A 12,682-nucleotide genomic window follows, 5' to 3' on the forward strand; every position below is an offset into this window, starting at 1 on the left:
ATCATGTCTCGCTCCATCCCCCAACGCCACGTTGCACCACAGACTGTCCAGGAGTTGGCGGATGCTTTAGTCCAGGTCTGGGAGGAGATCCATCAGGAGACCATCCGCCACCTCATCAGGAGCATGCCCAGGCATTGTAGGGAGGTCATACAGGCACGTAGAGGCCACACACACTACTGAGCCTCATTTTGACTTGTTTTAAGGACATTACATCAAAGTTGGATCAGCCTGTAGTGTGGTTTTCCACTTTAATTTTGAGCGTGACTCCAAATCCAAACCTCCATGGGTTGATAAATTTGATTTCCATTGATAATTTGTGTGTGATTTTGTTGTCAGCACATTCAACTATGTAAAGAAAAAATATTTAATAAGAATATTTCATTCATTCAGATCTAGGATGTGTTATTTTAGTGTTCCCTTTATTTTTTTGAGCAGTGTATAAAGACCTGGATGCTGAAGAAAACAACTGAGTAAGTTAACTTGTACATTCAATGTCTTATGCTCTGCAGTTAACTTTAATTGTTGTGCTTTGATTCCATAATAAATTTAATTTTCTGCAACATCCTAATCTGAACATATTAACAGGACTCTACTCCATCACATATCAGAAGTTGTATTTTTTTAAATGGTTACATAAATCAGATGGAAATGCTAAAATGTCATTGAAAGGTTCAGTACAAAACAAGTGATTTTCTGACATGCTGCCAATCCTCCAGTACAAACAACCAAATTATATAAAAAAATTCAATATTCAAAAAAACTTCAAGCTAAGGACAATATATTAATATAGATCTGATGTCATACACTCATAAAAACAATCTCAATCACTCATAGAGGCTCTTTCATGCACCCAATATCAGTAAGTCAAAGAACATTTCTTGAAAAAATGTTGCCATGTTGTGAACTATTCATCTAAGGGTCAGAAGGGAAAGAAAAGTTACAACAAAAAGGCCCATTTGTCAGAAACTGGACAAGGGTTTTTCTCTGGGAGTAAATTCATCTCTAGCCCTCAAAAGATATTGTTGATACACAGAAACTCCCAGCATGGATCTTAACTTGACCTCCTGATGCCCTTATCGGAGATGTAAGCATGCTCTTCAACATGTTACTTCTGGCTCATTTTAACCACCACACGGGGGTAATATAAAAACTAACTCAAGTCCCCCCAAGTTAAGAAACAATAAAAAGGTTAAAAATGAAATGTCTTCCTTCCCCACAGTAGACTTCTAATGCCCACCAAACCATACTGCACACACACAGACCATCTCACCACAGGCATTCACACTCAAGCGGTCACCCTAGGAGAGAGAGGGAGATGTTAAAGGAAGTGGCTGGGCAGGGGCTGTGACACTGCCACCCCACCCACCTTATCCTACCATGAAACAATTTTATCTGGTATTATTCCATGCCGCCATTGTTCCACAATTTGCACATCAGACCTTTCTACTCAGTCCTCATAACTTCTGGATCTTCTCAGCCACCACGATAGGGTTCTCCTTGCGTATGCGTGCTGCGGCAGCACCTCGATAGTCGTAAGGACAGTCATGTTTGTCAGAGTAGCGGTGAATGGCGCAGAACAGGTTACCACAGCGACAAGCGAAGCCTAGTGAGTGAGGAGATAGACAAAGTTAAATTAAAATGGCTTCTTAGCAAAGAGCAATTTCTCAAGCAAGTATTTGCTAGGACTCTCTGGGAGTGGTTTGAGTAGAAAGGGGAAAACTGAACATGAGCTGTTACTGGTAGAGCGGTTTGGAATTCTTTATTGGTCTATTGACCAATTCACCACATGAGGATGTCGACATGAAGGCTAAAACTCACTCTCACCAAAACAGGCTGAAACTTCAGGTGGTCTTTTCAATCAGCTCTTACACTAAAAAGGGCATTATAACAATTTTCACAGTATTATTCAAACCTCAGTGTGGAAATACAGTACCAATCAAAGGTTTAGACACACCTACTCATTCAAGGGTTCTTCTCAATTTACCATTTTCTACATTGTAAAATAGTGAAGACATCAAAACTATGAAATAACACATACGGAATCATGTAGTATTTTTTTATTAACAGATCAAAATATTTTTTCCATTTTAGATTCTTCAAAGTAGCTACCCTTTGCCTAGACAGCTTTGCACTCTTGGCATTATCTCAACCAGCTTCATGAAGAATGCTTTTCCAACAGTTCCCACTAATGCTGAGCATTTGTTGGCTGCTTTTCGCTGTTAAGCATTTATTTGGGCTGCAATCTGAGGTGCAGTTAACGCTAATGAACTTAACCTCTGCAGCAGAGGTAACTTTGGGTCTTCCTTTGCTGTGGCGGGCCTCGTGAGAGCCAATTTCATCATAGCACTTTATGGTTTTTGAGACTGCTCATAAAGAAACTTTAAAAGTTATTGAAATGTTCCGGACTAGCTGGCCTTCATGTCTTAAAGTAATGATGGACTGTCGCTTCTCTTTGCTTATTTGAGCTGTTCTTGACCTTACTTGGTCTTTTACCAAATAGGGCCATCTTCTGTATACCACCCCTACCTTGTCTCAACACAACGGATTGGCTAAAACGCATTAAGGAAAGAAATTATACAAATTAACAAGGCACAACTGTTAATGCATTCCAGGTGACTATCTCATGAGGCGGCAACGTAGCCTAGTGGTTAGAGCGTTGGACTAGTAACCGGAAGGTTGCGAGTTCAAACCCCCGAGATGACAAGGTACAAATCTGTCGTTCTGCCCCTGAACAGGCAGTTAACCCACTGTTTCCAGGCCATCATTGAAAATAAGAATGTGTTCTTAACTGACTTGCCTGGTTAAATAAAGGTAAAAAAATTTTTTTTTAAATTAAGCTGGTTGAGAGAATGCCAAGAGTGTGCAAAGTTGTCATCAAGGCAAATGGTGGCTACTTCGAAGAATCTCAAAATATATATTTTGATACTTGTTATTTCATAGTTGATGTCTTCACTATTATTCTACAATGTAGAAAATAGTAAATATAAAGAAACTCATTCCAGGGTTTAAGTATGTCCAAACTTTTGAATGGTACTGTACATTGTACAATTATCAAACAATAGGTTTAGGCTATATTTGGGTACCAACTTTCATTACGTAATAATATATATATAATATATATTTTTTTTAAGAGTTCTGGCACTCCCCCCCCCTAAAAAAAAGAACACTACATCACCGATTGTCATGCTCCGAAAACTAAGCAAGAAAGAAGCAAATTTGGGCACGTGACTGGTTACGGAAAAAAGGCCAGTATGGATTGTCGATTTTGCAGAAAGAGCTTGAGGTAAGAACAGGTTTAAAGACTTGTAACATAACCCAGGAGACCGGCTAGCTTGTATGTGAGTAGCTATCAGATCATCAGATCCTCCTCTCCACCCTCTCCGAGTTGGGCATCTCCGGCGCGGCCCACGCTTGGATTGCGTCCTACCTGACAGGTCGCTCCTACCAGGTGGCGTGGCGAGAATCTGTCTCCTCACCACGCGCTCTCACCACTGGTGTCCCCCAGGGCTCTGTTCTAGGCCCTCTCCTATTCTCGCTATACACCAAGTCACTTGGCTCTGTCATAACCTCACATGGTCTCTCCTATCATTGCTATGCAGACGACACACAATTAATCTTCTCCTTTCCCCCTTCTGAAGACCAGGTGGCAAATCGCATCTCTGCATGTCTGACAGACATATCAGTGTGGATGACGGATCACCACCTCAAGCTGAACTTCGGCAAGACGGAGCTGCTCTTCCTCCCGGGGAAGGACTGCCCGTTCCATGATCTCGCCATCACGGTTGACAACTCCATTGTGTCCTCCTCCCAGAGCGCTAAGAACCTTGGTGTGATCCTGGACAACACCCTGTCGTTCTCAACCAACATCAAGGCGGTGGCCCGTTCCTGTAGGTTCATGCTCTACAACATCCGCAGAGTACGACCCTGCCTCACACAGGAAGCGGCGCAGGTCCTAATCCAGGCACTTGTCATCTCCCGTCTGGATTACTGCAACTCGCTGTTGGCTGGGCTCCCTGTCTGTGCCATTAAACCCCTACAACTCATCCAGAACGCCGCAGCCCGTCTAGTGTTCAACCTTCCCAAGTTCTCTCACGTCACCCCGCTCCTCCGCTCTCTCCACTGGCTTCCAGTTGAAGCTCGCATCCGCTACAAGACCATGGTGCTTGCCTACGGAGCTGTGAGGGGAACGGCACCTCAGTACCTCCAGGCTCTGATCAGGCCCTACACCCAAATAAGGGCACTGCGTTCATCCACCTCTGGCCTGCTCGCCTCCCTACCACTGAGGAAGTACAGTTCCCGCTCAGCCCAGTCAAAACTGTTCGCTGCTCTGGCTCTCCAATGGTGGAACAAACTCCCTCACAACGGCAGGACAGCGGAGTCAATCACCACCTTCCGGAGACACCTGAAACCCCACCTCTTTAAGGAATACCTAGGATAGGATAAAGTAATCCTTCTCACCCCCCCCCCCCTTAAAATATTTAGATGCACTATTGTAAAGTGGCTGTTCCACTGGATGTCATAAGGTGAATGCACCAATTTGTAAGTCGCTCTGGATACGAGCGTCTGCTAAATGACTTAAATGTAAATGTAAATGTAGCTAGGTTTACACCCATTGGCGACAGATTTTCATGCAAATATTAACACATTTGCATAAAAACTACACACAATTTCCCACCAGAGATGTATTTCCATCAAAGTGACTTGTTGCAGATAAAAGGCTGTGCGTGATGACGTAGTGCACATAAAATACCTTTTGCAGTTAAATTCCCATGTACCGAATAAAAAATACAAGTTAAATGGGTTTCCATCACATTTAATTATACTAATGGTTTTCTCCCCCCAAAAATGTATTTTATATAGCGTGTGCCCACTCTGGTCTCTGTATCGGCATGCTATTGGCTAGAGCGCATGTATAGCCTACATGAGATTATTATGGACAAAAGAGCAAGATTTTTATTTGTCTAATGGCAGCCAAGCATTGATGATCATGTCATCAGAATAAGACCCTTGATATTTATTGAAAAGGAACATCAAGCTCATCACCTTGCACTTCCACCACCCTGTGGTCATCACTTATTTTATTTGTAATTAACTGCATAAACTAATAAACTTCATGCTTTCCTGGTGAGTTGTGAGGGACCACACATGACATTGCGTGACTCCAGTTTTACTTCGATATGATGGTTTATCAATAATTGCTCATAAAAGAGTTTCCACTGGCATTTCTTGCAGAATTCATTTTCCCGGCAAAAAGATTCCACCTTGTCCAGCATATTTTGTTTTGACATTTGCAAAGTTTGGCGAAAAATTTTCCGTTTACATCAGGGCTGTCATAGCATTATTTTTATCCGACATGTACTTTACTTGCATAAAAAGGTTGGACGAAACATGGTTACAGAAGAACTTGTAATGTAGGTGAAGAGAACAATTTATTGTCCCGAGTAGCTGCTATTGGCTGGTGGTGAGAAATGTCTCGCATCTGCTCTGAGCATTGTTCACACTTGGAGACAATGGTCGATTTGAGGTAGAATATATTCAACATGTTAAATTATTGGGAATGCGCAGGTACCCGGGAGCCTATTACAGCAATCAAACCCAAATCAAGTATGTGCTTACACTTTTACAGGCTGCAGCTCTAAGTTTTACTCCAATTTAGAAAAATGTGTCAGTAGATGATCAGGAGCCTGTAGATCAGACTAAAAACGTGTAGTGTCCACCTGGCTTAAAACCCTCTTCAGTCTTACCCGTGAGGCCCACTTTCTTCCGGCAAGTGAAGCATCGGTTCTTCTTATTTTTGTCAGGGGTCTGATCACCATCAGACAAGGTCTGGTCTGACTCACCCACTGGCTCTGTTAAAATACAACATCTGACTGAACATCAAACATAGATACCCATATAGGACTGTTCCTGCAGTGTAGTTATGTAGGCATGCCACATAATGTTACTGATGATATAGACATGGGAAACAGTTTGGAAACCAAGAAAGTATTGAGCTCCCCCCCAGTTGTTCTAACCTGTGTTTTTGGATGTCCCCTCCTCTTCCCCATTAGCCTGGTCTGAGTCAGTGGCTCCAGTATCCTGGGAGATACTCATGGCTGTCATTTGCTGGGTTACTGGGCTGGGGGAGCTGGGACTAAAGACACACACACACTCAGACCAATAATGAGTTGATCAACTGAACCCATAATCCAATATTAAGCTCAGGAGGAAGACTAGGGAACTCTAAAACACGATGATAAACCAAAGCCTCTTGAGCAACAGCTTACTGTCAATTGAATGGCTTCCATTTAGCAGTCTGTGTTTGTTTGCAGAGACAAGCTGATTCTCTGGCAGCATACCTGGATGTCCTTTCCTCGGGCAGAGTGACCCCTTCCGCGCTGGGTTCCGCTGTCTGGCGCTTCACCGACACACCAGCTGCTCCCAGGGACCCCACTGGCAATGAAGCAACCGAGCCTGTAGACAAACCACATGTTCATTGATTGTGACTATGACTGACCTTTTACTTATGTTGAATCATGGCTTCAATGGGGAAAAAAAAGAAAAAGTGTTTCACAAACTGATAAATCACTATTGCTTTATAATGCCAAGGTTTTGGTAGCGATTGCTACCTCCTTCTCCAGCCCCCCCATTTTGTGTCCCTCTCCCTACCTTTCTCACCTGGGGGGCTGGAACGGCCCACGCCCTGTTGTCTCTGCAGGTGTTCCTTGTAGCAGACTGAGCACATGCCGTTGGTGCGGGGATTACCATAGAAACCGCAGCCCATATTGCAAAGCATTGGCACTTGCGCCTGATTGGTCTCCTGAGCCATGCTCTCTGACAAAGGGAGGGGAGAGGGGGGGGGGGGGAACAGGATATTTCTGAAATGAGGTTGAAGAGTTAGTCAAACTAGTGACCATTTGTGTACATTAACATTCTTAACAGGCTAAAGGAGCTTGGAGACCAACAGGGGAGCGGTTCTGCTAAGAGTAGGTACGAATTATTGATAAATGGTTTAGTTTAGGAGTGATCAATTTGTTAGATACAATACAAATACCGTTTCTTGTTACTAGCAGGGAGGCTACCCAATCCAGAGGCTGTACTTATTCTGTTTAATTAGGTTTATAATTGGACACCCATAATATACATTAACTTTGAAAACACAAAATCAACTTATTCACTTCACTTGAGTGGTCTGATATCATTGACAGTTGGAAAACCAGTAGCTACAGTGCATTTGGAAAGAATTCAGAACCTTTAACTTTTTCCACTTTGATGATACAGCCTTATTCTAAAATTGAATACATTGTTTTTCTTATCTACACACAATACCCCATAATGACAAAGCAAAAACAGGCTTTTAGAATTTTTTGCAAATGTATACCCCCCCCCCAGAAATATCACATTTACAAAAGTATTCAGACCCTTTACTCAGCACTTTGTTGAAGCAACTTTGGCAGCGATTACAGCCTTGAGTCTTCTTGGGTATGACGCTACAAGCTTGGCATGCCTGTATTTGGGGAGCTTCTCCCATTCTTATCTGCAGATCCTCTCAAGCTCTGTCAGATCTCTCCAGAGATGTTCAATCAGGTTCAAGTCCAGGCCACTCAAGGTCGTTGAGACTTGTCCCAATGCCACTCCTGCTTGGTCTGGCTTTGTGCTTAGGGTCGTAGTCCTGTTGGAAGGTGAACCTTCACCCCCAGTCTGAGGTTTCCATCAAGGATCTCTCTGTACTTTGCTCTGTTCATCTTTCCCCTTGATCCTGACTAGTCTCCCAGTCCCTGCCACTGAAAAACATCCCCACAGCATGATGCTGCCACCACCATGCTTCACTGTAGGGATGGTAACACGGTCCCCAAAGACATGACGCTTGGCATTCAGGACAAATAGTTCAATCTTGGTTTCATCAGACCAGAGAATCTTGTTTCTCATGGTCTGAGTCTCCTTTAGGTGCCGTTTGGCAAACTCCAAGCGGGCTGTTGAGTGGCTTCCATCTGGCCACTCTACCATAAAGACCTAATTGCTGGAGTGCTGCAAAGATGGTTGTTGTTTTGGAAGGTTCTCGCATCGCCACAGAGACCAAGGCCCTTCTCCTCTGATTGGACAGTTTGGCCAGCCCAAAGAAGAGTCCTGGTGGTTCCAAACTTCTTCCATTTAAGAATGATGGAGGCCACTGTGTTCTTGGGGACCTTCAATGTGCCCCAACACAATCCTGTCTCGGTGCTCTACGGACAATTCATTCGACCTCATGGCTTGGTTTTTGCTCTGGCATGCACCGTTAACTGTGGGACCTTATATAGACAGCCTTTCCAAATCATATCCAATCAATTGAATTTACCACAGGTAGACTCCAATCATGTTGTAGAAAAATCTCAAGGCTGATTTTAAACAGGATGCACCTGAGCTCAATATCAAGTCTCATAGTGAAGGGTCTGAATACTTATGTAAATACACTGCTCAAAAAAATAAAGGGAACACTTAAACAACACAATGTAACTCCAAGTGAATCACACTTCTGTGAAATCAAACTGTCCACTTAGGAAGCAACACTGATTGACAATAAATTTCACATGCTGTTGTGCAAATGGAATAGACAACAGGTGGAAATTATAGGCAATTAGCAAGACACCCCCAATAAAGGAGTGGTTCTGCAGGTGGTGACCACAGACCACTTCTCCGTTCCTATGCTTCCTGGCTGATGTTTTGGTCAATTTTGAATGCTGGCGGTGCTTTCACTCTAGTGGTAGCATGAGATGGAGTCTACAACCCACACAAGTGGCTCAGGTAGTGCAGCTCATCCAGGATGTGACATCAATGTGAGCTGTGGCAAGAAGGTTTGCTGTATCTGTCAGCGTAGTGTCCAGAGCATGGAGGCGCTACCAGGAGACAGGACAGTACATCAGGAGATGTGGAGGAGGCCGTAGGAGGGCAAAAACCCAGCAGGACCGCTACCTCCGCATTTGTGCAAGGAGGAGCAGGAGGAGCACTGCCAGAGCCCTGCAAAATGACCTCCAGCAGGCCACAAATGTGCATGCGTCTGCTCACACAATCAGAAACAGACTCCATGAGGGTATGAGGTCCCGACGTCCACAGGAGGGGGTTGTGCTTACAGCCCAACACCGTGCAGGACGTTTGGCATTTGCCAGAGAACACCAAGATTGGCAAATCCGCCACTGGCACCCCGTGCTCTTCACAGATGAAAGCAGGTTCACACTGAGCACATGACAGAGTCTGGAGACACCGTGGAGAACGTTCTGCTGCCTGCAACATCCTCCAGCATGGCGGTGGGTCAGTCATGGTGTGGGGTGGCATTTCTTTGGGGGGGGGGCGCACAGCCCTCCATGTGCTCGCCAGAGGTAGCCCGACTGCCATTAGGTACCGAGATGAGATCCTCAGACCCCTTGTGAGACCATATGCTGGTGCGGTTGGCCCTGGGTTCCTCCTAATACAAGACAATGCTAGACCTCATTTGGCTGGAGTGTGTCAGCAGTTCCTGCAAGAGGAAGGCATTGATGCTATGGACTGGCCCGCCAATTCCCCAGACCTGAATCCAATTGAGCACATCTGGGACATCATGTCTCGCTCCATCCACCAACGCCACGTTGCACCACAGACTGTCCAGGAGTTGGCAGATGCTTTAGTCCAGGTCTGGGAGGAGATCCCTCAGGAGACCATCCGCCACCTCATCAGGAGCATGCCCAGGCATTGTAGGGAGGTCATACAGGCACATGGAGGCCACACACACTACTGAGCCTCATTTTGACTTGTTTTAAGGACATTACATCAAAGTCGGATCAGCCTGTAGTGTGGTTTTCCACTTTAATTTTGAGTGACTCCAAATCCAGACCTCCATGGGTTGATAAATTGTGTGTGATAGTTGAATGTGCTGACAACAATGTAAAGAAAAAAGTATTTAATAAGAATATTTCATTCATTCAGATCTAGGATGTGTTATTTTTTTGAGCAGTGTTTTTTTGTATTTAAGACATTTTCAAAAAATGAACCTGTTTTCGCTTCGTCATTATGTGATATTGTGTGTAGATTGATGAAATTAAAATGTTCCTCAATTTGAGAACAAGGTTGTAACTTAACAAAATGTGGAAAAGAGGGGGTCTGAATACTTTCCGAATGCACTGTACATGTACATGCCGCAATACCCCTCTTCATCTTGTATCGAATACAACCAACTTTTTCCTAATTTGTGTCTTTGCGTGTCCAAAAAGATATGCATCAATTAAGACTATTTGACATGTAAATTAACACTATTTGACGTGTCACAAGCTTGTTGACCAATCAGGACCTGAATACACATAATTTAACAAGTTCATAGATTTTTTACATAGATATTACACATTGATTACAATACCACTCAAGTTTCATATGTCACAACGATTCATTGCTGTGATGCTGGTAAAGTTGTCTCCGGCACCTACAGTGCTGGTCATTAAAAAAAAGCTAGCTAGCTCATGGATGCAAATGATATTCTTTCCAAAAAACGACAATCTGTTTCAGTAGCTACTATATAGCTAGGTGTCATCTAAAATAACCCTAATGTATAAGACAGTTCTTATTTGATTAATGGTGATCAGACCGTTCTATGTGAAGCTAGCCACAATAAGGATTAGCCACAAGTGGACTTTGCGGTTAGCCTTCAAATTAAGTGTCATTGACAGTGATGCGAATGAATACTAGAACTATGCCATAACTGAATAGATCATGCTAAACGAGGTTGGAATGTTACACAAAATAAAACAATTTGTTAATTTGACAAATCTGTTGAAATCATGCTAAATGTATTAGACTAGAATTGCATTGGAGGCATACTTATTTCACTGTACAACCTTACCCATGGATTGTGGATCAATGACATGGGGTATCGGTCTACTCAGTGACACCCAGAGAACATCAGCATCGTAGCCCTTATTGTGGGACTCAAACAACTGAAATGAGCCACATTTACTGTAAACCTATATGTATCGAACACTATTCCAAAGGAAAAACAATACTGTGTGGATGTTTTGGAGTCTGATAACTGAGGGCATTGGGAATACACTGATCCTTAGGTAAAGCTGTACAGTGCAATATGAATGTGAACACACAATAGGCTGACTGGGGAGGTGATTTCACAGTCCCGCGATTAGTGTTGCGCTTATATTTGCATATACTCTTCACAGTTGTGTTCTGTTGGTGTCACCGAGTAGACCGATACCCCATTTCATTGACTCACATTCCAACCTTGTTTAACATTATTCTAAATATGGCATGAGTCAACCAATTCTATCCTTCACTTTCAAAGAGTTACTTTTATTTTGAAGCAAGACCGCATATTCCACTATGGTGCCTAAATCCTTATTGTGGCTACCTTCACAACCATTAACCCAGTCTGGTCGAGCTCCATGAAGCTAACTGGCTGCTTAGAAGGTTAGCTTTGGGCAACACGGTTTAGTAGCTGTCTCGCTATTTATTTTCATTAACTAAAATTCATTTCAGTAAGCGATAAACAAGTGTCTACCAGGCTAATACTTACAAGGATTCCTAAACCATTGGTAAGAATAATGATGACTGCAGTTTCTACTGGTCATTGTTTTCAGGCTGGTTGTATTGGTGCTAGCTAGGTACCAAGCTAAAGCTTACTCTCTACAACATTCTACAACTAAATGGTGTTATTTAACGTGTATCTTTGACACTCAAAGACCCAAACGACGTTCCATACTGGAATGTGCCAATTGAATATGTTAACATTGTATTAACAAAACATGAGGAAAAAGTCGGTGGTTGTATTCGCTACGTTTATTAAAAGTATGAATTTCAGCACACCGCAGAAGGACTACAGTTCGACAGAACAAACATAGGTACAGGTAAGGGTCTTCAGAATTGACATTTTTACAAGAATCGACTAATGGTGACTTCCGGCGACCAGTTATCAAAACTCAACACTTCCTCCATAGAACGGAGTTGAGCGGTCCATAACTACAAACATTAAACACAAAATGTCTGCATTATCTTGCCAACTAGTTAGACTTGCCATAAACTGACAAAAATAGCTCTGGCTAGTAAAAGCAACTAGCTAGCTAAATTAGTAACTACAGCGGACTGTCATTAACGCAGTTCGTGTTTCGTTCAAAACAATTCCTTCCTCTCAGCTCAACGACGTCGGCCTACAAATAACTTTAGCCTGCCCTAGAGACCTGCTAACGTTAACTGATTAAAAACAATGACAAGCGAAGTAATTTGTCCTAGTTTACATGGGTAATGTCTGAAATGAATTAGACAGATTACCTTTAAAATATAACACGACTTTCGAACGTTGCGTTAGCTGGCTAGCTATCATGAAGCTCTAAGCTAGTCGGAGAATGCATCGAATCGGTTTACATTAACGAAACCTTCCAATTTTTTACTACGGCAAAGCAGTACCTGAAATACGAAGTGCTGCAGATGTCGACGACCTTGCTCTCCAGAATGTAGTAATAATCCTTCCCTTCTGTGCGCGCGGCCTCTTAACCAGCGTTAGCTCGACATTCGCGACAACGACCGTGACGTCATTCTAAGCGTTATTTTTCTTCACATAAATGGAAATGTATCACATAAAATAGATTTCACACAAAAATATATAAAGGAATGGCCCTTTCTTATATCCAAAATGCTTGTTAATGAGTCTTGTGACATTGAACATTGGTGTCAATATCAGCAATGACAACAGGGTTAT

The 12,682-nt window shown here is 43.0% G+C and overlaps 1 protein-coding gene across 3 annotated transcripts; it reads right to left on the minus strand.

The window, feature by feature from the left end:
• Positions 1-480: 480 nt before the first annotated feature.
• LOC123997033 (AN1-type zinc finger protein 5-like) lies at positions 481-12,531 on the minus strand. Of its 3 annotated transcripts, none has more exons than XM_046300977.1 (6): positions 12,391-12,531; positions 6,649-6,857; positions 6,339-6,453; positions 6,015-6,133; positions 5,745-5,849; positions 481-1,603 (listed from the first exon to the last, which is right to left on the minus strand). In XM_046300977.1, exons 2-6 carry the CDS (start codon positions 6,806-6,808, stop codon positions 1,455-1,457), a joined length of 648 nt encoding a protein of 215 aa, XP_046156933.1. In that variant the 5' UTR covers positions 6,809-6,857; positions 12,391-12,531; the 3' UTR covers positions 481-1,454. The 3 variants fall into 3 exon arrangements, with proteins under 3 accessions (XP_046156933.1, XP_046156935.1, XP_046156934.1); XM_046300979.1 differs by having other exon boundaries at positions 6,658-6,813; positions 12,391-12,529; XM_046300978.1 differs by having other exon boundaries at positions 6,649-6,813; positions 12,391-12,529.
• Between the last annotated feature and the right edge of the window lie 151 nt (positions 12,532-12,682).

Source organism: Oncorhynchus gorbuscha, linkage group LG15 (genome assembly GCF_021184085.1).
Source record: "Oncorhynchus gorbuscha isolate QuinsamMale2020 ecotype Even-year linkage group LG15, OgorEven_v1.0, whole genome shotgun sequence".
NCBI lineage: Eukaryota > Metazoa > Chordata > Actinopteri > Salmoniformes > Salmonidae > Oncorhynchus > Oncorhynchus gorbuscha.